This window comes from Herpailurus yagouaroundi, unplaced genomic scaffold, assembly GCF_014898765.1.
Source record: "Herpailurus yagouaroundi ecotype Mexico unplaced genomic scaffold, PumYag 250, whole genome shotgun sequence".
Taxonomy (NCBI): Eukaryota; Metazoa; Chordata; class Mammalia; order Carnivora; family Felidae; genus Herpailurus; species Herpailurus yagouaroundi.
Window position 1 is genome coordinate 11044173 of NW_024412467.1, and position 26271 is coordinate 11070443.

The following is a 26271-nucleotide window of genomic DNA, read 5'->3' on the forward strand; positions in this document are numbered from 1 at the left end:
TATCTTAACAAGCTAAACATAGCTCAGTTCTATTTTGGAAAGACCCTAAAGGGATTCCCTGCACACTGTTAGCTGGGGAGTCCAATTCCGTAGCTTGACCTAATAAACCCGCCTGGCCCACCGAGTTGGCATTTCCACGATTGATCTTTAGGCTACACACACAGAATATGAAAAGCAGCCGGCCCCTACTGTCGTTATGCAATTTTAAAACAAAACTTCAGAGTAAACTGGTAGGCACCGCGGGGGGATGGGGGTAGAGGGGTAATTATTTGCTGATTTCCTGAGTGAGAAGAAAAGCTCCGATGTGGACATGGGAGAGTCACAGAAAAAGGCAGTTGTGACTGTCTTGGTTCATTCATCCATGTACGTCCAAGGCACTATTCTGGGCACTAGCACGCCAAACAGAGCAAAGGTCTGCCCTCATCCCCCCACAGGTAAACACGAAGTATGTGGAACAACTAGAAAACAGTGAATGGCAATGTTGCTTGGTCCCTTCCAGGTCAGCCTTTATAATTCACCAGCGAAGAACTTACTTACCAGAGCTCCCAAACCTCATCCACTGTCATGTGCCTGAAGATGACTCACCATATACAACTACTCCGTGTGCTATTTAAAATATATATTTTTTTAACGTTCATTTGAGAGAGAGCACAAGCAGGGGAGGGGCAGAGAGAGAGAGAGAGAGAGAGAGGAGGGGGAGGGGGAGGGGGAATCGGAAGCAGGCTCTGCACTGATGGGATGCAGGGCTTGAACTCACAAACCTCAAGACCACCACCTAAGCTGAAGTTGGACTCTAAATCCACCCAGGAGCTCTGCGTGATTTTCTTTTTAAAGAGATCCACGCGGGGCGCCTGGGTGGCTCAGTCAGTTGAGCGTCCGGCTTCAGCTCAGGTCATGATCTGGCAGTCTGTGAGTTTGAACCCCGCGTCGGGCTCTGTGCTGACAGCTCGGGGAATGGAGCCTGCTCGGATTCTGTGTCTCCCTCTCTCTCTGACCCTCCCCCACTCATGCTCTGTCTCTCTGGGTCTCAGAAATAAACATTAAAAAAAAAATTTAAAGAGACCCACATGTCTTAAATGATTTACCTCTATCAGATCAGTAGAAAATTAATATCACTGGTCCTAAAGGAAAGGTAATTAAAATTATGGTAAAATTTTAAAACGTTCAGCTTAAGTCATTTCTGGCACTACCAGGGATACATTCAGCAGGGCATGGGCCAAATTCAAAGGGAACCCCTAATTGCTAAAGGGGTTCGGAGCTGCCTACACCTGATGCCCGTCCTAGGACTGCTCTTCCTTGTGACCTGCGCAAATCCAATTCACTGGCAAAGACCCTACACGGGATCCAAAAATCTAGGATGAAGCGTCAGCTCGGCGGTCACGCGCTCATTGGTTGTGAGACTCAGTTTCCTTGTCTGTACGGGGAGGAGGAGGAGGTCTTCAGCTGGAACAAGCGTGATAACCCCAAAGGGAACGAGGTAACATAGGCCAACGCACTGTAAGCAGCTCCCACCCAAGTGGATGCTAGGTTAACGTGTGGCTTCGGGGACAAAAACTCAGAACTGTAAAAGATCAGACGGTCCTGTAACTTTACGTAGGTAAGAGCAAAAGCAGTTTCTTTCCTATCTGCTTTCCTAAATGGGGGGAGCAAGCGGGTGGATAACAAGCTATGGGGGTGCAGATGTGCATAGTGGACTCAACAAGTCAGAGGCTTTCTGGAACTGGGAGTTCAGGGAGGAATGTCGAGGGAGAGCTCGAAACCTTCAGCCATGTGAAAGTCTTCTAAGAACAGGGCAGAAGCGCCGACCTCCTCACCGCCTGGCTGGTCTGGTCTTTCCCAGGACACTCCTCCTCTGTTACAGCCCGTGGGCACCTGGGAAATTCCCCAAAGTTAGGGCACCTGTCCCACCTGCCAGAGTCCTAACAGGACGGACTCCTAGCAGTGAGAACCACTTTCGCTCCCAACAACTGTCAACTCCTGCCGACCTGCCCATAGTAGCAACAGGAGAAGCCAACTTTTAATTAACAGCTGGAATCCTCCCCCTTACAGCCTTTCCCAGGTTTGTTATTTATACACGTGGCTTAAAACACATACAAATACACATCCCATGAAATGCAATTAGGTCTCTCTAGCTCTACCTCAAATGAACACACAAATCACACCATGTGGCAGCTATGATGGGCTCGATGGTACGTAACTTCTACTCATCAAGTTTGGAAGTGCAAACGAGTCAGAAAAGTAGCTTTATCAAGGTCACACAGCCACTATTCCAACCGCAAAGTCTCTCTCTTCATCATGCAAAGCATCCACAAATCCTAACACTGAACACCGAAGGGTCACCTTGCCTGGGGGACATGCACACTGTGAAAATTAATAAAGGGAAACCTCATTAGAGTTGGGAGGCTAGAAAGGGGAGAGGTAGCATCGATGTAAATTACCGAAAGAAGCGTCAATTACAGGCCCCAACAGAATGGCAACAGGAGAAAGTCATCAATGACGGCCCCCAACAGGGAAGGATGTCCATCCCGTCTCCTGGAAGAAATCCATACCCCCTGCAACTCAGCTCTGAGAAACGATCACCACGCTGCACACATGCTTTTCTCCAATGGACTTTTCTTTTGAAATAACCCCTTCCCCAACTTCCTCCTCTGTAAAGCCTTCTTCTTCTTTGATGGGTTTGCCTATGGTTTGCTTGTACACCGGAACTCCAATTCCCTGCTATTCCCCCATTTTTGCTGGTATGGGAACAGTTTTATTTTTAAGGTGACTAGTACTGAGGACTTCAGTGGTATCAGAACAACGACACCTCAGCAGCCAGCAAGGTGCTCAGCAAACAAAATAGGACTGTCCTTACTTTTACCCCCATCTACCTTCTCTAAATGGATTTCGGAAAGGACAGGAAATACTAAGGGGATCTCTAGAAATTACAGAGAAGGCCAGAACTGACTGTGAGGAATGCTACTGAATCCGTGCCAGCAGCCACTGGCTGGGAAAACGTGAAGCATGCTTTATCTCCAGGGAGGGCAAAGCCTGGTCAGAGGCCAGCTGGCCTGGAGCTCGGCCAGTCCTCTGAACAAAATGTCTTGGAATCTTAACAACTGATCAAGGTCACAGAGCAATTAAAAGGGATCCATCCTTCCCCCCCCCCCCGCACCGCCCCCCCTCCATCCTCCGCGCTTAAGAATTCCAGGGTTTCATATTTCTTCCTAACTAGCCTGATAAACTATCCTGACAAATAAATTGCTTGCTCAGCAGAACTCAGCCATGTAACACGGACTCTTCTGGAAAACCAAGCATAGGAGGCTGGTTTGATTTGCAGAAAGGAGAGGGTAGCCGCTGAAACCCTCAAGGCAAGGAGAATACCGTTTTGGATCCCATTTTTCTCCCCAAAACTACGATGCAACACGTCTCTGAAGGAACCATCAAGAAAAGGTGTGCACCACTGTGACATAGCGTGGCATTCTCCCCAAAGATCGCATACGGCGTAAAGCATTCCCATTCTGCTCCCGAAGTTCGTTATTAGCGCTGAAGTGTTCCTTGCAGCTGGAGGATTACTTAATTGCTTTCTAGCGGGTTAAGCCCCTTTCATCCTGTGACCTCTAAGCCGCCCCAGGCTTGCATGTGCCCTACTTAACGTCTCGTCCCCAATAGCCAAAGCCAGTACTCCATCAACTTACGTGCTCCTGGTCAGTAAGGCCCGCAATGGGCTACCCGCAGTCTTGTCTACTCTGCTGGTCTTTCAGGATGTCCCTTCCTAAATCTCCACTCCTGCCTTATTCTCTTCAGGAAATTACATCTCCCGGGATGGCCACCATGGGCATCGGCTGGGCCTGTTTAACACCCACTAGCTGTAGTTTCTGAGTCCACAACAACTGTGTGCTACAGACACAATCTACCCGGCTACAAATGAAGGAACGGGCTTAGAGCAGATTAAGTCACCTGCCAGAGATCTCAAATTCGCCAGGGCTGTGCCTGGATGCCTCAATAACCTCCCCACCGGAAGGTGGGGGGTGGGGAGGCTTTCTGCGGCCTCAAGCCTTTTTCTACTGAGCCACCAGGATCATCTTCCTAAAGGGCCCAGGTAAAGTCAATCATCTCGTCAGCTTCTCAGCTTGTCTAACGCGAGGCCAGCTGACCTTGACACGTCCCACTTTCTTGCTTTAACTTGGGGCCTCCCAAGCACCAAACCCCTGTACCAATCCACGCCTTGGCAGAAGCTGGCCCCCTCTCCCTGCCACAAAGCCTGCGCAAGTGTTACTTCCTTAGAGCAGCCACCCCAGGCAGCCTTGGGCAGGGTGCCATTTGGGGTACAAGGTCTACTTATTGTGTGTGTCTATGCTTTCCTTTCTCTAACCTCTGTTTTCTAGGTGTCTAGCATATAAAAAGAGTTCGACAGAGGCTTGCTGAATTAATTAGCAATTGAATGACAGCTGATCACTGAAGATGCTCTAAGATTCTGGAAACAAAAGGCAGGCAAGTCCACAAACAGAAAGCACTGCTTCACAATGGCTGACAGTGTGGTTCCTCACCCAGGAATTCCCCCCTGAAAAAAAGCTCTCTCCACCAGGCAGGCCTGTGACGCTCCGCTGGGACACCACCCACGGTCAGGAGAACCGTGTAGGTGTGTGTGTATATGTTCCAGGAATCCCCTTTGGGAACCCCCCTTGTTTGCGGTGCCCCATAAAGAGAAAAATGTAAATAAGGGAATCATTTAACCTGCCGTGGCTCTGCGGTGTTAAGCTTTTTAATCTGTTAATAATCATAGTCAGAACAAAGAGAAGACGACCCAACTCATCAAGAATAACGAGACCGCTGACAGGAAATAACAGCGACCGTACCTCAGCACACGACACATACCCCCTTTCCCCCTTCCCCGGGTTTACCAGTGAAAGATACTAATTATGCCTCCGGCAGGAGACGTGTGGACCCCCTTCAAAGCAGCTATTTAAAGATAAATACACTGCAGGCAAACACTTCAGGCCCCACTGCACTGTTCATTCCCTGTTTTTCCTTTTGAAATTTTAGGTCATGATCGGAAAGGACAGAGCCTTGCCGAACTCAGCTGAAAGGTCTCTGATTTTTGTAAATCGCTAAAGCATTTTTAACCCTGATTTAACTGGCAAGGATGTTTACATACAGACACTAATCCTAGTAGTATTAATGGGGGGGGGGGGGCAATCTCTAGCCTAAGGTTTTCGTTGAAAACACCTGATGGAGGTGTGGGGGCGAGGGCAGGGTCTCAGGCTCGCTGGACGTCCTGAATAAATAACCAACAATGAGGCTTACAGACCTCCATTCTCGAGGCGCCTGGGTGGCTCAGTCGGTTAAGCTTCAGCTCATGATCTTGCAGTTCATGGGTTCGAGCCTGGCGTCCGGCACCGTGAGCCTGCTTCTGATTCTGTGTCTCCCTCTCTCTCTGCCCCTCCCTGGCTCCAGATTTATTCTCTTCCACCTTCTAAATTAGCACCGATACGATCACAGGTAATAATAGGGGACTAGAGAAAAGGAGGACCTGTAATCCTCGGCAACAAACATCACTTCCAGGTCTTTGATTGGACTCCTTCGTTATTTCTGCAGACAGACATTCTTCCGTCTGAATAATGAGCTTAAGGCTGATTTTTTACCCCTACCAGTGCCCGCCGTCACCCACAGGCTGATGAGGTAAATGGGGACACTCTACGAGGACCTGGACTATGGGGCTCCGTCTCTGTGGTTTGGAATCCACACCCAAGAAGAGGGAATTAGAATGCAGGTATTCGAATGTGCGTCACATCCCTGAATGCCGACTCCTGAACAGAACGCGAGCCCAGGCAAAGCTTCACCGCGGATATGCATCAGCAGCAGCTGATACCAGAAAGTCAGAAATACGTCTAAATGTACACAAGGCATCTAATAAATGAGGAGGCGCCCACAAAATAGAACCGGTATTTATGGGATATGTTTAGGCAGGAAAACCAGACGGCGCCAATAACAATCAAACGCATTTCCTTTGGGAGAGAGGTTGGGTTCGCAGAGGTGGGGACGCACAGATCACATATGCACACGGAAGGCTTAGTCATATTTTCATCAGAGAGGTGGTAACCAGGGGTTGTCTCTGGGAGACCGGAAGGGAGGGTATTTTGGATTTACTCTTTTACCTTCCCCATCTTTTCTGCTGATATTCCCTAGAGAAACATCGATTACTTTCATGACCAAAGAAAGTTTACCATCGTGTTTTTCTTCATTTCAAATATTAAGAAAATTACTGAAGTACCATCACAGCAGAGATCATCTATTTGACCCTTGTCTGCTTCAAAATAGGAAGTTTAATAGGTAATTAATTGCTCGAGCTAATTAATGATACACCCCACTTCCAGGACTATGAAGGTACCATATGGAATCACCTATTATTTGGGGACTTTGGAGCCAATTCAGGTAAAAGCACATCTGACTTCACAAAAACAGAATTTTTTTTTTTTTTTAAATATAAAGCTAAAGAAGACTCAGCCTTTTAATAATACCTCATGTCGAAAATCTGTTAAGACAAAGAGAAGACGGCAATACTATGTGTGTCAATCTCTTACTGTTTATCAGCTAAAAACAAATAAGAAAATCTATTTAATTGCCTGGCTCAAAAACACAGGAATAAATTTCCAAGGTTCAGAGCATTTTTCCCCAAATTGTTTTAAATAACTCCTAGATTTCATTTATCGAAACCTTTTGTTCCATCTGAGAATGCAAAGTAAATTGTGGCTATAAAGAGACATGGTTCTCTTTTATCTAGAGCCTTGAAACGTCAAAGCTGGGTAATGGGTAAGTTTTCCCCAGATGCAATTTACTTGAGCAATTACAGCAGGCCTCTCCAAGCAAGCAAGGTCCTTCTCCAAATCTCCCAAACCACAGAAGGTATTTTTGTAAGTAATGCACATATAGGTATGCATGGCACAAATTCCTCTCTAAAAATGAGTCACACCTACTGCACAGTAAAAACTTGCATAACTAAATTCAATTCTCAACAGAGCCATTTTCAGACATCGTAATGGAACAAAACCAGCGGATCCTTCCTTGAGTAAATATGAAGCCATGGCAGGGCGCCCGTGTGGCTCTGTCGGTTGAGTGTCCAACTTCAGCTCAGATCATGATCTCCTAGTTTCTGAGTTCAAGCCCCACATCCCTGCTTGGGATTCTTCCTCTCTCTCTCTCTCTCTCTCTCTCTCTCTACTTGCACGCTCGCGCGCGTTCTCTCTCTCATAATAAACAGAAAAATAGTAACAGAAGGACAGCTGGCTGGCTCAGTCAGAACATGCAACTCAGTCTTGGGCTTGTGAGCCTGATGTTGTAGAGGGTAGACTGTACTTAAAAAAAAAAAAGTTTTAATCTTTGAATAAAGACTCAAATATTTTTTTTTTTGAAAGTAATAGATAAGGACACTGTGAATGAAATTAGAAATGGGGCATCGGGGTGGCTCAGTCAGTTGAGCGTCTGACAGGTCAGCTCAGGTCATGATCTCATGTTTTGGGAGTTCGAGCCCTGCGTCGGGCTCTGTGCTCACAGCTCAGAGGCTGGAGCCTGCTTCGGGTTCTGTGTCTCCCCCTCTCACTCTGCCTCTCTCTCAAAACTAAATAAACATAAAAAAAAAAAAATTTTTTTTTTATTTTTTTTAAAGAAATGAGCCCACACAGGTGAAACAAACGAAACAGTGTTTGAGGAGAAATGGAATATGCACCTCCAGAGAACCTCCCAACAAAACAAAACTTACAAGGGCAGAAGAGATCACTTCACTGCAGAGAAGCCTGACAAACCCACCTTTATCGAGTGATTACTGTGAAAGGATAGACCTTCCGGAATTGTGTACCACTCGACAGGATGCAAGGAGAAGCATCGCTTTTGGGACATTCCTGCCAGAAACACAAAATGCAAATCTAATGAGGAGACCCCAGACCACAGGAACGGAGCAGGGCCATTCTACAAAATAACCAGCCTGTAATCTTCAAGAGTCAAGGTCACGGAAGCACAGGCTGAGGACCTGATCCAGAGTAAGCAGGCAACAATTAAAGACAATGTTCAGCTGGGACCAGGATCCTCCCCTCTCTAGGGCACTTGAAGCCATCAGGGAGGAGGGCCTGGAAGATTAAATGGTAATAATGGATCACTGCGAATGTCCCTATTTTCAGAAAATATGCACTAATGTGTTACGGAGTGACGGGGCACAAGGTAGAAATTCTCACACAGTTTAAGAAAAAATTCTACTATACTTAAATCTTGCTGTAACTTATTTCAAAAAACACTAGTTTTTAAGTACATAACCCTGAACCGTAAGCCCTACCTCCACCAAATGACCAACAGCAACGACCATGTCCTCCTGGCGCCTGTCAAGTAACCTTATCAAAAAACCTCCACAATCACGGCTTTCTAGTCACACACTCTCCTGCAGCTACCAAGGCCCTAAGAAGTTCCCGAAGCTCCCAAGCAACCTTCTATGTTCTTCACCAATGAAGTCAGTTCCTGCAGTGACCTCTTTCCCAAATAAGGCCGTGTAAATCCCAACTCATCCTTCATTATGAGATTTTATCCTCAACCTTGCACTCTGTTAATCCACATATTTGGGCCACGATTGTCACCTTTACGTTCAGTTGACAAATAATGTGCAGGTTAGCTTGGGGCATCAACCCGCTAACATGGTAGGAACTCGTGTAGAACTTAGGACTCCCCCAAAACCTTAGCTACTAATAAGCCACTGCTGACTGAAAGACTTTCCTATAGTGTAAACAGGCCATTAACACATATTTTCTACGCTGTATGCATTTTATCTTGTGGTCTTATAGGAAAGGAAGCTGGGGAAAACGTTATTAACAAAATCATAAGACCAAATATACTTACACTATGGTATTTACTGCAAAAAACACAAAACAACAAAGGAAAAAAACAAACAAACACAAAAACACCATGGAGAAGTGGGCCCATGCTATTCAAGGGTCAAATGTACTTGGAAAATACTGATAGGATTCTTCCCAAAGGAGTACAGTGGAAAGTGTGAACCTCAGTCAATGTGGCCTGTGGCGGACTTTACAAAATATGACCAAAGGAGACTATCTCCACTCAAGACACCCCAACGAAAAAAAACAACAACAGTCACAGAACAAAACGCCATGTTGGCAAAGCACGCGTGTGGTGGAATGGCGGGGGTTCTGGAAAGGGGGATCCGGAAAAGTCAGGCTGTAACATTACAGCTGGAAACGACAAACTAGGAGATGGTGTTGAGAAGCCAAGAAAGGGGACTTAAGAGTCAAATAAATGCAGACAGAAGGAGAAATGTGAAGACTCAAGGCACATGTCACTTCAAACTGACAACCAAAAGCAGGCCAGCAAGCTGTCTACAACGCGGACCCCAGCTAACATCTACTGCTCGGAACAGGGTCTTCCTCTTTGTTGCAGTGGGGTGCTCCTTCCTGCCCGACAGGGAACCCGGTCTCACCTCGAAGGCAGAGAAAGGTAAGAAAATCTTCTGTCTTGGGCTTCCTTTTAGAGAGGTCAGAAATTTGAGTAGCTGGAGGGGGCAGCAAAGGCTCCACGATCTTCACTGGGGTTGTGCTGGGACTGTTCGGCTGAGACTGAGCAAACTTCCTCTGTGCTTGCAGCCTGGGCCTGGAGAAGCAAAGGAAAATTAAAAATGAATTAGGCAGCGATCGGAGGATACAGATCTACATGCGGCAGTAAGTCAAGACACGATAGGGGGGAAAAAAGGACCCTAATTCAGGCAAACTCTTCCTAATTGAGGTTCTGTATCTCTCACCTTCTCATAAACCACAGGATCACTGTAGAGGGCAATAAATTTGGTTACAAGGCTAGGTGTTACACACGGATATAAAATGGGCACCATGCGTGTGTACGTGTACAAGAACATGCCTGCCAGTGCACAAACCACGTGTGTGCCTGGGTATTTCCAACATCGTAGGTGGCATTTGAGGACACAGGATTTGTAGTTTTAAATTAAGCCCAGAGTAACGACAGAATCGCAAAGCCATCTTGCCACATGATGTATCAAGCAGGCACTGTATGCTTAAACATGATACAGTCACACATACACAATTACCTTCATATTGTGCCCTTATTTACACCCAGCCAGCCCCCCAGCACCTGCCTGTGCACCACTGATCCCGTCTCACACCCTCAGAGCGCGGTCTCCTCACCCCCAATCTCTTCAGACCCCAATCCAGCCATGTCAATTCGTTACACTAATGGACGCTTGTCATGCAGGAAAAAGAATATTTCTCTAGTCCATCTGAAACACCAACAAATTCTGGGCACCCTCTGCCGATAGGTAAGTCCTAACTTCTCAGGGATTCCAAAAACTGGCCTTAATCTATGTGCCAGGCCTCTTCCCGACACAATCCTACAGAGATACTGATCCCTAGTTTATCCACGGTGTCTACAAATCACAGCACATATCTCCTGACTAGGCATCTTTCATTTACAAAATCTTACATGCAAGAAAGATACTCCTTCTAGCATGTGAATTCTAATGAGTCTTGGAAAGCCTCCTTTACTTCCTTCCTAACACTGTAGGCACCAGTTAATTGTTAATTTGCTTGCCTCCACGCATGAAAATGGCCATATTTTTATTTTATGTGTAACTAACCTGACATTTATCACAAATTACCTCATACGAGCGCTTCCTTCATTGTAGAGATCCCAGTTCACAATGGGGAGTGTCAGGCATCAGCTAGAGCAAGAACCTGCTTGTGTACTGCTTAGACCAACTAGCCAGGCCTGCTCAGAGAGATGCTCAAGAAACAGGATTTGAGGGGCGGTGCGGGTGGGGGGAAAGACCACCCTCCCCCCCCCAAAAAAACCAAAAAAACAGAAGAGACCAAAAAGCAGCCCAACGGCACAGGGATGGATCAGAATCCAAATCAGAACCAATCACTGTGTGGAACTGAAAATGCACCCCTCCCCACAAAGGCTGCTTGGAGAACAACAAAAAGAAACCAGGTATATTAGTAAAGCACAAATAAATCTTCCTTTACTTATTGTTGAAGTTACATAAAATAGTAATAATTGGGGCACCCGGGTGGCTCAGTTGGTTAAGCGTCTGACCTCACCTCAGGTCATGACCTCGCGGTTCATGAGTTTGAGCCCCGTGTCGGGCTGTGTGCTGACAGCTCGGAGCCTGGAGCCTGCTTCGGATTCTGTGTCTCCCTCTCTCTCTGCCCCTTCCCCGCTCACTCTCTGTTTCTCCCTCTCAAAAATGAATGAACTTATTAAAAGGAAAAAACAAAAACCTTTTTAGTAAAAAAATAAATTTAAAAAATAGTAATAATTGTAGTCTACTAACCTAGCGATGCTCACAATACCTTCCCATGTTAAATCAACACTCTGGTATTTAACAAAATAGTCCAGCAAAATACACGCACACACACACCATGGTTTCTTACTTTGCCCAAAAAATTTCAACCACCTTGTGTACTGATGAGTCTCTACTCTGGCCTCCCTTCCCAACCCCGTGAGAAACACCACCAGATATATAGATGGCGTTCCCAGTAACGACTGACATTTGATCCAGAGGGAGAGGGTGCGACCACTCTTTACTTACTGGGCAACCTTCAGTCCGTGAAACCTACAGACATCAAGGCTAATCAAAACAACTGAGAACCCAGGAGTAACCAACATGAAACAGCCCCACAGACAAGCCATCAGCAGAAAGCCCAACACGTGTAACGAAAGTTCCCCAAAGACTAAAATGGTTAAGAAAATAGGGCAACACCACCGTCCCCTGGTTATAGAGAAGGAAGCTTTTTTGTAACCAACCAACTGCCCGTATTTAAGACGTGACACACCAAAAGCGTGTGCAAGGGTGAGCACTAAGCCCAGAGGAGGGTCCCTCGATGGGGGTGCTGAAGCTTAAGGACCAGATATGGGGTGGAGAGACCACAGTGGTGCCTCCCAAACTGTGGGGAGGATCAAAGTTGTGAGTTCGGTGACTTTTTCCCCCTTTAGCTTTTTTATTGGTTGTAAATGGTTTTGTGTGTGTGTGTGTGTGTGTGTGTGTTTTAAATTTATTCATTTTGATAGCTAGGGAGCACAAGTGGGGGAGGGGCAGAGAGAGGGAGAGAGAGAATCCCAAGCAGGCTCCTTGCTCTCCACACAGAGCCCGGTGTGGGGCTTGAACTCGCGAACTGTGATATCTGACCTGAGCCAAAACCAAGAGTCGGAAGCTTAACCGACTGAGCCACCCACGCACCCCTACTGAAAGGATTTTTATAATAGGACTAGGTTGGGGTTAAAAAGTAAATTAAAAAGAAAATAATACTAAGGCAACTGGGCTCAAATTTATTATCAGATTCTACAGATATACAAGCAGGGTAACTGAAAGTCTCTCACTGCTCATCCTCAATTTCTGTATTCAACTCGCAGGGCCCGTGTAGCAGCACCCACAGCCAGCAGCGTGGGCATCAGAGGATGGGCCAGGCTGCCAACAACTAGCATATTCCAACAAGCCAGAAGCCCACAGTGCAGGGTACGCTGACCCCAACGCAGCTAGCAGCCAGCTCTTCCGGCAACTTTTCCTCCCTGTTCAAAGAAAAAACCCAGTTCATCTTATTCCACCTGAAAAGGGTTTTTTTGTTTGTTTGTTTTTTCTATACTGGCAATTGTATTAACGTGTACCTCTTCATCTAAATGGACACAACTCACACTCTGGACATGAGAGAAAGGTCACAGAAATACTGCCTCCTGTGTGCACGCAGGATGCTGTTTAAGTCAGCAACAACAAATGTCACAAGGTGGTGCAGACCTAATGAAAATCCAACATGCAAATGCGGACAAGGCGCGTAGGACAAGAGCAGGACGCAGTGAAGTATTTTATAATTTCAGGACTTTAACGATAAACTGCTCCCACCATCGTTCAAATAAAGCACTTGCTGCCTGATGACTTTCTCAGTGAGACCATGAAAAATAAAGCAGTTAACAGATTAAAAAAAAAAAAAAAAAAAAAAAAGTCAAATAAATTATCCCTCAGAGGAATAAGCCAAGCTCCCAAGTGATTAAGTATTTCTGAGACTCAGATGAAAGCAAGGACAGAGGAGGGAGACAAACCAATTTTGTATAACATATATGATATGATATATATATCATAATATATTATATCATTATATAATTATACATTATTAAATATAATATATTAAAATATATATTAATATACAATTATGTGTTATCTATATATATTACCTATATCATATAGATAATATATACAATTTTTTTTTTTAAGGGGCAGCCCAAAGCATCTTTGTTTTGCAAAAAGTGCAGGTCTGCGGTCTGGCTTCTCGTCCTTCACAGTCCCAGGAGGATTACAGACACGTTGGCTTGGCTTTGCTGGCCCGGCACAACAACAGAGTCTGGAGGATACAATTCAGAGGCAAACTCCATGGGGTGAGCTCACTATGTTTTAAGGGACAGACAGGTGACTCCATCCTAAAATGCCCGATCCAGGGAAGTGAATGTATGTGATTTTAAATCAGTAAATATGGGGGATGGGGGGGGGGGCCCCCGGGGGGGGAGGCAGGCCAGACGTGGCTCCTACCAAAGACCTCAGCAAGCAAGCTGGTGTGCCCGCCCCCTTCCATCAGCTGACATTTTGCCCAGAAACATGCACCATCCTTTTCATTCCCACAGTGAAAATGCCTGAGAATGAAAATGCTGTTTGAACTAAGATGGTTCAGGGTCCTCATGGGGGTGGAAGAGAATATGGAGTCCAGGGGTCAAGGGGAATCCAGGATTCTGGGTCTCCTAAGCCTCTGGGCTCCTAATTAGGCCTTTAGGCAGGCAGCATGGTCCTCCACTGCCCAATGGTGATACACAGAAATGCCAGAATACAGAGAATTGCAGAGGGGTTTGTCCCTCATCCAAACCACAGAAGGATAAACTAAAGCAGGATGCCCTTCCATGTTTGTGTTTTATTAACTGATTAAGGAAGGAGTTTTCTTGGGGCACCCAAGTGGCTTAGTCAGTGGAGCGTCCGACTTTGGCTCAGGTCACGATCTCATGGTTCTGTGTCTCCCTTTCTCTCTCCCTCTCAAAAACAAACATTTTTGAAAAAAAAAATTTTTTTTAAAGGAAGGAGTTTTCTTCCTTTCTAGAAGGCTTCGTTCTAGAATCCTAGGTATTTCCTTAAGTCAATGAAACCAATTAAATCAAACGCTGCAGCTAGCCAAGTTAAACAGATTAAACCAACTTAAACCAACGGAGGAAGACCTGAATAAATGTACTTATAGATGAATATATATAGTCCCATTTTACTTACAGTGTGTTAAACTCACGGGCTGGGGGCCGCTGGGGTGAGGGAAGAGAAGTGGTCTCAGGTCAAACCACCCCATCACTGCTGCTTCCCTTCCATGATGCGAATGTGTATACATGAAGTAATGGACTAAAAAATTCAGATAGCAAGTTCAGAGAATATAGACATGGGCTGCTATTTGTTCGGTATTTGAGACAAATGGTAAAAGCTAAAGGCTTTGGGGCGCCTGGGTGGCTCAGTCAGTTAAGCACCTGTCTTCAGCTCAGGTCATGATCTCACTCACGGTTTGTGAGTTCGAGCCCTGCATCAGGCTGTCTGCTCTCAGCACAGAGCCTGCTTCAGATCTGCTATCTCCCCCCCCCCCCCCCACCCATTCTCTCTGCTCCTCTCTCCCTTGCTCTCTGTCAAAATAAGTAAACTTAGCTAAGCTAAAGGCTTTAATTTTTGCAAGGATCTTGCAAAGATCACCCTCACTACACAGATCAACCAACTGAGCAGCCACACACAGCTTGGGAGGCAGGACCAACAAGACCAAAAGCCAAGCACAGGGTCCTCGGTTCTGAGTTTTCTCGATCACAGCACGCTGCATCTAAGTGGGAAGTGAGGCCCAGCCTTGTCACAGGCAAGGCCATCTGGGAGGCTTCTTCTCCAGAAGCTTTTGGCTCCAAGAGCCCCATGCCAACTCAGTCATGACAAAACTCAGCCCTGCTGGGGTGAATCCGATTTAAGCTAAAATGTCCCCAAAGGGGAAGAAAAAAATATGCTGAGATGAAAGGCAACTTACTGATCTGATCCCAAAAGGTCATTCTATATAAATAAATGCCCTAAGACAGAGGAAAATACCCCAAGGGATCTTGCTTCCTTGAGACTGCTCTCTCCATCTGGAACGTTCTTCTCCTTTATGCTGGCTTCTTCTCATCATCCAATGACAGGAACCCTGCAGGCCTGTTACTTTTTATGGAGGTCACTTCTTCCCTGTCTCCACTCAAAAATCTCCTCTTCAGAGGGGACATCCTAAAGGAGTACACTGCCCCTGACCTACTACTCAAGCCCCGGATTCCACCCCCCCTGCCCTTCTGGGGGCCTGCAGCATTCGCTCTACTGGGCTCTCTGCCCACAGGTGCTACCAGGTACAGAAGACAAGCCCTCCAGCAACGATGGGAGCAGACATCAGGAACGCTGTCCCGCTGTACCACAGATAAAGGACACTCACCATCCATTCTTGAGGAATCACACAGTTAAACATACAAATGTCTGGGGGCACCTGAGTGGCTCGTCTGTTAAGTATCTGACTCTTGACTTCGGCTTAGGTCATGATCTCACAATTCGTGGGTTTGAGCCCCATGTCGGGTTCTGCACGACAGTGCGGAGACTGCTTGGGATTCTCTCTGCGCCCCCTCTCTCTGCCTCTCCCTAGCTCTCGATTGCACGCACTCTCTCAAAATAAATGAACTTTTAAAAAATACGTAAGTTTTTTAAAAAAGAAAAGAACCCGCTTCACAGGAATCTTACTAAACATCTGCCCACAAGGTCACCATGTCTACCGTAACAACTGTCATCACTCAGTTAAGAACTCACCAAGCCACCTGTCCACCACCAATATCGTCAAACAAAAGCCAAGCGGGGGTCCGGTTCTGGTTCTTGACTCCCATGCAACACAAGGTGCCCTCCCATCACGTTGTGATCAGTACGTCACAACTGTCCATGGGCCACAACCCGCTGGCCCCAGGGGCGCGGTCCTTCCACACTTTCATGCACACAGGCCAGGAACACAGAGACTGTGTGCACTTCAGTACCGAGCTGAATGAGCTGGGGAGGAGGGTCCATCTTCCTCCTTTGCCCTTCCATTCCCCAAGCTACTCAAAAGGCGACATTCTTTTTCTCCTGAGTCTTCTCTCATTCGGGGTTTAGCTGGCATGGCCAACAGCCAAAAGAAATGTTTTGCTTGATCACTTAAAATTTTACCCAAACAGGGGCACCTGGGTGGCTCTGCAGGTTAAGCATCCGACTCTTGGGTTTCGGCTCAGGTCATGATCTCGGTTTGGGAGTTCGAGTCCTGCGTGGGGCTCTGCACCAACAGCACGGAGCCTGCTTGGAATTCTCGCTCTGCCCCTCCCTTGTTGTCAAAATAGGTTAAGAAAAAAAATTTCTTTTTACCCAAATAAGTCTTCAAATGTTTCATATTTAAGTTGTTGTTTTTTTTTTTAAAGTTCAAAACCTTTACAGGAGAAAAGAAACACCAGCACTATTTTGAAGGCTGATAAACTATGAGACGACACCTGTGAAGAAATCCCACCAGCGAGCCGACTAAGTTCTATGCCAAATGTGTTTTGTTTTGTAACTCGCCCCCCGGCCCCGTGCTCCCCTCCTGCCCTCCTCAGACCTGCGTGCAGAAGAAGCTTCCGGGCAGCCTGCCATGCGAAGACCCACAGGAGGGTGGCACTGGTATTCCAGGCTTCCTCTCGCGCTCGCCCTCCAGGACAGGGGTAACCGGCTTATTGCTATCTGCGCCCTCAACCTCTGGGGCAGCCCTAAATATGGCACGACATCAAAGTTCTAGGTTAATTAAATTCCATTTCTGCCCAGAACGTCTGATAGCTTACAAACCCGAGGAGGACACAGTGTGTGCGCGCCACTCGGCTGGAGAAGGCAGGAGCGAGGGGGACTGGGAGACTGAAAGCAATGCCCAGCTGGCCCCTTGTGGAGGGACGGGTATGCCAAAACGCCATTTTATTAACTCAATTTTCCAATATTGAAAAAAAGGGGGAAAAAAGTGAGCTGGTAAATCCAATTATTTAGATGACATCTCAATTCTAAACAAAGAGCAAGGAATGGGTGGGAGGGGAGGGTCTGTTCGTTCAAAAATAAATAAATAAATAAATAAATAAATAAATAAATAAATAAGACACGTTGTGTCTGGCAAATTTAAAATGACCAGCATGGCTGCGTTCTTTGTGCTGGTGTGGGAGCAGGGCCTGAAGCTTTGCCAACTTACTGAAAGGCCTATTCAAAAAAAAAAAAAAAAATATTTCCTGTGTTTCCAGCCCCCAAATAATTACCCACTCTATTCTACCCCCAGACACACACACACTACAAACCTGGCAGATACTCAAAGAAACAACAGAGAAAGAGAGTGTGTGTGTGTGTGTGTGTGTGTGTGTGTGTGTGTGCGCGCGCGCGCACGTGTGTGCACGCGCTGGAGATTGTGGGGGGTCGAGCAGGGGATATCCCCTGCCCCAGGGCAAGCCGCCCACCAAATTCAAATACAAGTGCAGTTGTGGGCAAACCACACAGGATGGTTGTAAACATCCTGTATAGTAAAGAGAAAATAAACACATCCTCAAGTGAACCCAGAGGCGAGCCGAGACCGATTCGTTCCAGACAGTGACAAGAAGCATTGTCAGTGGACGAGCCCCTTCTGGGCTCACCTCCCACCCTGCTCCATGGTTCCTATCGGTGTTTGTTTCGGCAGGCTGTGAGGACATCACAGGACAGAAAAGGGAGGTCGGCTGGCTCCCGGAGAAGAGTTTCGCTACAGAGAATGTTCGCTTTAGGGCGTTTCTGGAGCTCTTGCCATACGGATTCACGGGCCTCGTTTCCTGCGTTACCCATAAAGCGATGAAATAGTTTGTTTATGCTAAAAACCACAGGACATGAAATATCTGTGGCACTTGTCTTAATTAAGTTACACAGGCAGCTGTTTAGAATCGAGTGTGCTATCAACCAGATTTACCCAAAAGGAACGGCTATTGGTTGAATCCCCTCAAAACGAACGCTCACAGAAGTCTGCTTTGGTCAGAGAGGTACGGAGAATGAACGACAGGGGTATCAAAACCTGGGCTTTAGGGCAACCAAGTTGTGACCTAGGGCAAGGTGGCCTTCTATTTCCTTATTAACGGGACGGGGTGGAGGGCTATGCAAAGGAGAAAACTGAGGCTCCTTCTAACTCCACCTTGTCTGACCTCATCAATAAAACTCGAATACAGTAATTCCTGTAATAAATTCCTTCTGGGCCTGTGACTTCCTAAGTCTCCAGGAGAAATACCGATCTGTGGCCTGTGCCCAGAGGGAAAGCATAACCTCGGCCTCCCAGAGGCCTGCGTCGCTACGTTCGAGATGCCCAGCACCACCCTTCTAATCGCTGGTTCTCCGGCGGCACAGCAAATGGGAGAACTTCCAGAATCTCACCTAAAAGTCCTGCCTCGCACTTCAGACAGAGAGAGTGGAAAAACTAAAATACATACAGAGATTTTAAAAGATGGCACAATGCCAAAAGGTGTTCCACAACTCCTTCTGTACGTGTATCCTACACTCTGCTTCCTTAAGACTTAATCTTTCTAATTACGAATGAGTCCCTCATGTAGGGCAACACATCAACTTCATTCAGGACCCAAAGACACCCTTAGGAACACAAACATCCCAGAAGTACGTATATTTACTAGCCCTGCCCATCAGAACACGGGCCCATCCAGAAGGGCAGGACCTGCAAACCCCCATATTGCCACCCGCCTCGGGAAGACGGGTCCTTTGCTCATGGGCACCACGCACCCACAGAACTCACCCACTGGAAAGCAGACGGGAGCCAGAAAAGATTAGGGAAGAGGAATAATGTCAAAACAGCACAAAATGCCAGTAAGCAATGCAGCAGGGAACCTTCCTAAGAAAAACAGCCCTTGGTCGCATGAATCTCAGGGGGACAGGGACATCCTACCCAAATGGTATGGAAAGTAACATGCAGTAAAGCTTTTGATCCAATTAGTTAAAAATTATGCAGTTATGGGTTTTTTCCCCTTAAATCTTATGTGACACCCTGAAATGTCAAAGAGCCACGGACTGCCTGGAAATCATGACTGTCTCATGATCAAGGAAATACGTGACATTGACTTCTTTTGTGTTCTAGAAAGCAACCGTGTCAAATTTGAGAGGGATCGTCATTAATCAACAATTAAAGCGGCAACAAAGCCCTTTTGTTCTGTCAGTCACAAATGTCACATGTGTTGTGGTTTATCACCTATGGCAAGCTGTCTGTTTGGCCACCCCAGGCACCATAACCCCGCCTTGTGGTGTTTTTTTGTTGTTTTTTTTTTTTTTTTTAAATCAGGGATCCAACTCCAAACCTGGGATCCAAGAGCTGCAAATGCTCTTTCTCTACGAAGACTGGGTTTCAGGGCAATTCCTGAGCAAAAACTGTATCCTATAACAGGAGCAAAACAGGAAAGAGTCCCAGAACACCACATGCAAGTTAGGAATCTAGCCAGGATCTGGCCGAAGAAATTCCTAATACGTTATTGTAGTTACGGGGTGTGAACAATTTACCTGAGGTACACTCAGTTTTAAAAGCCTCAAAGAGCCAGTTAAAATGTTGATCTTCCTTTCCACCCTATCTGGAGGTGGCATGCCAATTTTGTTTTTAAAATATTTCAAGGAAAAAAAAAAGGCATTTTCAGTTTTAGGTTACTTGATATCCAATTGCCAAAGGCCAGAAATCTCCCTGCGTCCTGGCAACGGTGATGACTGGGGAGGGACAGTGAATCACTCTGTGAGGCCAGAATCAGGTCTTCCTTCAAGGAAAGAGAGAAAAACACAGGAGGAAATCACATCTCGCAGTGCTTCACAGCTCATCCTTCAAAAACCAAAATCCACTGGAATCCTTCTCAGAGTGTAACTGGAGTCAGTCCTGTGGCAATGAACTTCCCACCAGAAACATTCTCCATGGAGTCACATGGTGGGTGAGATTCAAAGCCCCACCAGCCCGTGACACACCAGAGCACAAAGGCAGTGCTCAGAACGCCAGCTAGTCCCAGAACAATCCAGAGTAGGCTTTGGCTTCTCCCATCCCTGCCTCTCAGTTAAGTCAGCTGAGAAGGGATCCCGTACAATTTCCCCGTCCCCCTGGAAATCCCATGAAGTAGCCAACAAGCGCCAAGAGATGGCAATAGAGAGTCTTCAGATGTCAGCTCTGGGATCACCCCTGCAGGAAAGAACGGGCTCCCAGTTTCACGGCTTTATGAAAAGCCCTGGTATTAACCAATTTTTAGGACGTGCACTAATGTGGGTAAGAAATGATGGGGGCTAAGAAACCAGCACTGTGTGAGGAAAGTAGCAATATGAACACTAACACCACTACCCCTTTATCCCATCAACTCCATTGCAACTCAAGTGCCTTGTCTGGAAGATACACGGGAACTCCCAATCCAGCATTTTATGTAGCTACTAAAAATATGCCAGGGCAAAAATCCTCTGGATTGTCTTCTGAAATATGCATCTCCCCCAAAAGGGATTCTTACCACCAAGATAAGGCAAGGGGGCACCTGGGTGGCTCAGTCAGTTAAGCGTCTGACTCTTGATTTCAATGTAGGTCATGATCTCATGGTTTGTGGGATCGAGCCCTCAGTTGGGCTCTGTGCAGACAGTGTGGAGCCTGCTTGATTCTCTCTCTGCCCCTCCCTGGTTCATGTTCTCACGCTCTCTCAAAATAAATAAATAACCTTAGGGGGGGGGGGGGAGATAAAGCAAACCTAGAGTAATGCACCATGGTCCTAATGTTTCCTTTACTAAGCAACCCAAAATATTCATCTTGGGGCTCTGACAGAAATTCATGCAGTAGACTGAAACATAAATCATGTGTGATTTTTGAAGTACGGGGGGTTACTAAAGCTCTCACCAACCAAAATGCCGAGTGAAGTCTGTTCTGTAATGAAAGGATTCACCACAATGCACACATTCTCTCTCCTTGAACATTTGTAAAAAAAAGTCCAGGCTTTTATGACAATTACCTAAGATGAGAAACCATGATCATGAATGATTAAAGAATCTGCTAGCAGATGTAAGACCAGCAAGTACCCTCCTTTTTGTTGTTTGTGCTTTGTGACCCTGGAGTAATGGCACTAAACTCTTACACTGGAACACGGGAGCTCATGTGGCATCCCAGACTCCGGGACTCATCTCAGGCTCCAGGGCACTCCTGGAGGCGGCCATGATGGATCTAGGACACACACATCAGTGGCATGGAAATTTACATGAAAACCCAAAGCGTGTCAATCTAAAGGCAAGACCATCAACAGATGAATGGATAAAGAAGATACGGTGTGCATATACACAACGGAGTATTACTTGGCTATAAAAACGAATGAAATCTTGCCCTGCGTCCATCCGTAACATAGATGGAGCTAGTGTAATAGTATAATGCCAAGTGAATTAAGTTACAGAAAGGCAAATGCCATATGATTTCATTCATGTGTGGAATTTAAGGAACAAAACGAATGAGCAAAGAAAAAAAGTCAAACCAAGAAACAGATTCTAAACAACAGAGAACAAACTGATGGTCACCAGAAAGGACGGGGGAAGATGAGTGAAATAGGTAATGGGGATTAAGGAGGGCACTTGGCCGTGATGAGCACGGAGTGATGTACAGAATTGTTCAATCATTGTATTGTACACCTGAAACTAATTTAACATTAAATTATCGTGTTAACTATACTGGAATTTTAACAAATTCAAAAAATTTTAAACAAAAACACAAGGAAGGCTAAACACTCCATCGAAGACATGGAAACCACCTTCCCACCTAACCATGCCTAGAAAGAATATTCTCCAAGCAATGTTGAATCCCTACCCATATTCAAGGCTGCACAGAGGAACCACAGGTGAGGCCAGGAAACAGAAACATCTTTCCAAATGCCGACGCTGAATCAAACCAAACCAAGTGACTTCTTAAAGCAGAAAAACAAAGGGGAAGGAAGGAGGGAGAGGTGCCCTCATCACATCTTCCAACTCACAACACTCTCAGTAACCATCCATGACTACGTAAGGTACCTCTCTCCTAGTTCCTCCTCCTCCGCCCCCTGGCAGGCCCAGGCTGATTTTGCAAGGTGGGAACCCCCGGGCCTTCACCTGATGCCAGGCATGCACTAAGTGGACAGAGGCCACATCTGCGGGTGGCAGCAGATGACAAGCAGACAGTGAACATCTGCAGGGCACCCACCCACCCTTACTGTGGGCGGCTGAAGCGAACCCTCAGAAGGGTCTGGTGAGAAAGTCTCCCGACTAGACCTCCCATCACAAAACGAAAGTTTCTCCAAGAGAGAAACATCATTCTGACCTCCGGGAGGAGCTTGTCAAATACAATTACCTGACTTCCAGCCATTTAACCAACAAAAAACCCTGCTGTTCCTAAGAGGAGAGATTTATCGCCCCTTTCCGGAGATCTCCTATTCATACTTGCTGGGATCCTTACAAAAATAGCTCGGCGGACTTGGTACAGGATCGGAGCAAAGCCTGTGGCAGAAACTCCCCACAGAGAGACTGGAAGCATGCAGAAATCCAAGCCAGCCCTCCCCTTCACCTGATGCGGTGGCCGACGGACTAGTCAGCTTCCCTCTGAGCACCTGAACTCCCTGGCAGTTTCCGACCCCCACTCAAAATGGTTCCAGGAAACAAACCAGAGGAAAGTGCAACCTCTTGTAGAAGACTCCAGATAAACACCCAAGCTGCATGCACCACTTCAACTCGGAAGGGCTCGAAGACTTCCTGTTCAATCAAGCCCTTCTTAGTAATAACCCTGACTGCTTGAGCCCATTTTCCTGGTCGGCAAACAGGAAGCGATAAAGCCCCGAGGTCCACTGCCTACCAAAGGAAGCCACAGCCACTGACCTGTCACTGTGCTTCAGGGCTGCCTGGTTCCGATTGTTTTCCCCCGTAGGGAAGGACAACCAATAGCAGAGGAAAAGAGAGGAAGAACTGGGAGAGAATCCAGAAGCTCTACGGGATCCTAATAAAATGTGAAAACAATGGAAGGGGGTAATAAATGGGGGAGAAGGGTAGAGATCTAGCCACTGACGCAAACCTCAACAACAAGGGGAACTATCAATAGTGTTTATGAACCAGAAGTTTGAAAGTGACCAACCTCCAAGGCACCTGGGTGGCTCAGTCGAGCATCTGACTCTTTTTATTTCTTTTTAACATTTATTTTTCAGAGACAGAGAACGAGCAGAGGAGGAACAGAGAGAGAGGGAGACACAGAATTTGAAGCAGGCTCCAGGCTCTGAGCTGTCAGCACGGAGACTGACGCGGCACTCGAACCCATGAACTGTGAGATCATGACCTGAGCCGAAGTCGGATGCTTAACCGACTGGGCCACCCAGGTGTCCCTAGCATCTGACTCTTGATTCTAGCTCAGGTCGTGATTCTGCGGTTAGTGAGTTCGAGGCCCACATTTGGCTCTGCGCTGACGGCACAGAGCCTGTCTGCAATTCTGCCTGTCTGCCCCCACACCCTGCACGCACCCCCCACCCCCACTCTCAAAATAAACTTTAAAAATAAATAAATAAGTGCCCAACCTCCAAAAACTTATGTTTTTAACCCAACGCTCTGAAATATAGCTTCCACATAGAGTCATTTCTGTGATGGGTCCCATGGGCACATTTTTGGCCATGGCCCCATTCTCTCCCATCCCCACTGCCCAGCCAAAACCAAAACCAGCCATGTCAGTTGAGTGGGCGAAGCGCTCTGTCGAGGGAATGTTCCTCATGGTTCTCTCCAGCGATACCGCACCTCCCCACCACAAGGCCAGCCCCCTCTGAAGGCAAAGGAGGGCCCAAGGGGGCGCTGCTGGTAAGGGAGGGGGCAGGCAGGGAGTGGGACGGGATAAGGGAGAAAGCGGTCACATCATCCCAAACGCCGGGAAACAATGGCATATGCTTGGAATCACGGAAATAAACTACACCCTTCTCTCTCGGCAATCCACTGATTAACTCAAAGAAGCTAAGTACACGCTTCCTCACAGCTGGCTTCTGCAAAACGCTATGCCAGCAAACTGGGCAAATCAGAATCCTGTTCATAGATGTGGGTGGCAGCCGCTGAGGGCCGGGGGTGCACAACCGCTCACTTTCTAATGAGTGTCTTCAACTCCAGCAGCCTAAACATGCCCTAATGGTCTCCCTTCGATCAAAGGGAGCAGCATTTCACCTTGTGACTCCCAGCTCAAGGAATCCACTCCATCTTCAACTGTGTCAATCCGCCGGCCAAACACCACACTCCTGGCCCCACATCAGTCCTGGGAAGCGTCGCTGAGGCTCTACCTCTAGCGCTTTGTAAAGGAGCCTGGTTGGACCACATTTCCAGCTGGACACTCAAGGCTGCCTGCCCCCTCCCCCCACCCACCCAAAATACCCTCAGAGAGGGGGGGATAACCCCACACCCCAGAAAGGGCACCGAGACAGAACCACAAGAATTCACTTCCCCAGCTAACTCTCGCCACCGTTCCCTTCCACGTCTACCTCTGTCTGGTCTCGTTTCACACAATTCCAGGTATCGGAGATTTCACCTAGCCCTTTCTGAAATGGACATTTCATCAGAGATACTTAGGTCATGATCTCACGGTTCGTGGGTTCGAGCCCCACATCGGGCTTTGCGCTGACAGTGTGGGGGCCTGCTTGGGATCCTCTGTCTCCCTCTTTCTCTGGCCATCCCCCACTTGTGCTGTCTTTGTCTGTCTCTCTTTCTTGCTCTCTGAAAATAAACTTAAAAAAAAATAAAAGCAGAGAGGCACCTGGGTGGCTTAGTCGGTTGAGCACCTGACTTCGACTCAGGTCATGATCTCATGGCTTGTGAGTGCGAGCCCCTCATCAGGCTCTATGCTGACAGCTCAGAACCTGGAGTCTGCTTCAGATTCTGTGTCTCCCCCTCTCTCTGCCCCTCCCTTGCTTGCTCTCTCACACACGCTCGTTCTCTCTCTCTGAAAATAAACTTTAAAAAAATAAAAGCAGAAAATGTTATCCAAATGACTACTGCAAATAGTAACAGCGTGCACCCACGGAGGCTGCCAGTGCCACTGGGAAGGTTAGAACAAGTTCTTGTTCTCGAATATCATGGTCTCTCAGCTCTAGGATTATCAAGACCCCAACAAACGTGAGCTAGGAATCACAAGATGAATTACTACTCAGTGAGAAAAAAAAAAAAAAATCGATCAGCAATGAAATTTCAAATGTATTTCACAGGAGAGAAAGGCAATGACTGAACAGGAAAAATAACACTCAGAAAGCACAGAATATCCATGCTCTCCTCATTCGGCTTCCCCTTCCAGAAAGGAGAAGAAAAGGGCAATCCCAGGAACTAGGCACTAATTACACAATGTAAGTGTGGGTGTGGGTGTGTGTCTGAAAAGGGAACGGAGGCAAAGTGATTCCATGATAGGACTGAGCTGGACAGCAACAATGACAGAAGACAGACGCTACCTTCCACGTCTGAACATGGGGCCTTAGGTTTTGTGAAGTGGGGTCTCATCCACCCCCGGGGGGACGCGGCCTAGGCTACACCAGGGCATGCCTAGGGAATCTTGCCACCCCAGGCAGCCCCTGGCAGAACCAGGTTTGGGAACGCGGATCACCTGCCACAGAAGAACTTTCCAGGAAAAAGGTACAATTTATTCCTTCCTTCCTGACCTCTTCTGGAAGCAAACAACAAAGACAACCTCACACCCCTGGGTTTCCATGCTGATTAGCTCCAACATAAAACCATAAAGCCACACACACTGGGGGAGAAGGGAGGTGTGGCTCCCAGGGGCCTGGAGTGGCCCAGCTGGGCAGGGTCCACTTAGGGCTTCACAGACCCCAAACCTCCAGCCAGGCCTGAGGAAGAAAGTGTCACACACCACACGGGGACTCACAGGCTGTCCCAGGGAGGCCCGCCACGGGAGTCCCATTTTCCCGTGAACTGAACTCATTTTAAGCAAATGTGAAAACGCAGAATATAAACATCAGACAGGAAAACAACTCGCTGAGCAACATCTAAGTGCAGGTGAGGCCGGGGAGCAAAGAGCCCTCTGTCCTGGCGGTGGGAACATAAACTGGTACAGCCGCTGTGGAAAACAGGAGGTTCCTCCAAACATTAAAACAAGAACTTACCATACGGTCCAGCAATCCCACCTCAGCGGTGTAGCCGAAGGAAGTGAAATCACGCTCTCAAAGACATACCTGAAATCCCATGTTCATTGCAGTGTG

General features: G+C 47.1%; 1 protein-coding gene across 3 annotated transcripts in view; it reads right to left on the reverse strand.

Annotated features, from left to right (window-relative positions):
- Nucleotides 1–26271, reverse strand: part of JARID2 (jumonji and AT-rich interaction domain containing 2) — a 274155-nt gene that overhangs the window by 65092 nt on the left and 182792 nt on the right. For all 3 annotated transcript variants that reach the window (XM_040460517.1, XM_040460514.1, XM_040460515.1), the window contains one exon: nucleotides 9455–9624. In XM_040460517.1, the coding sequence (XP_040316451.1) occupies nucleotides 9455–9624 (170 nt within the window). The remainder of the gene's footprint in view (nucleotides 1–9454; nucleotides 9625–26271) is intronic.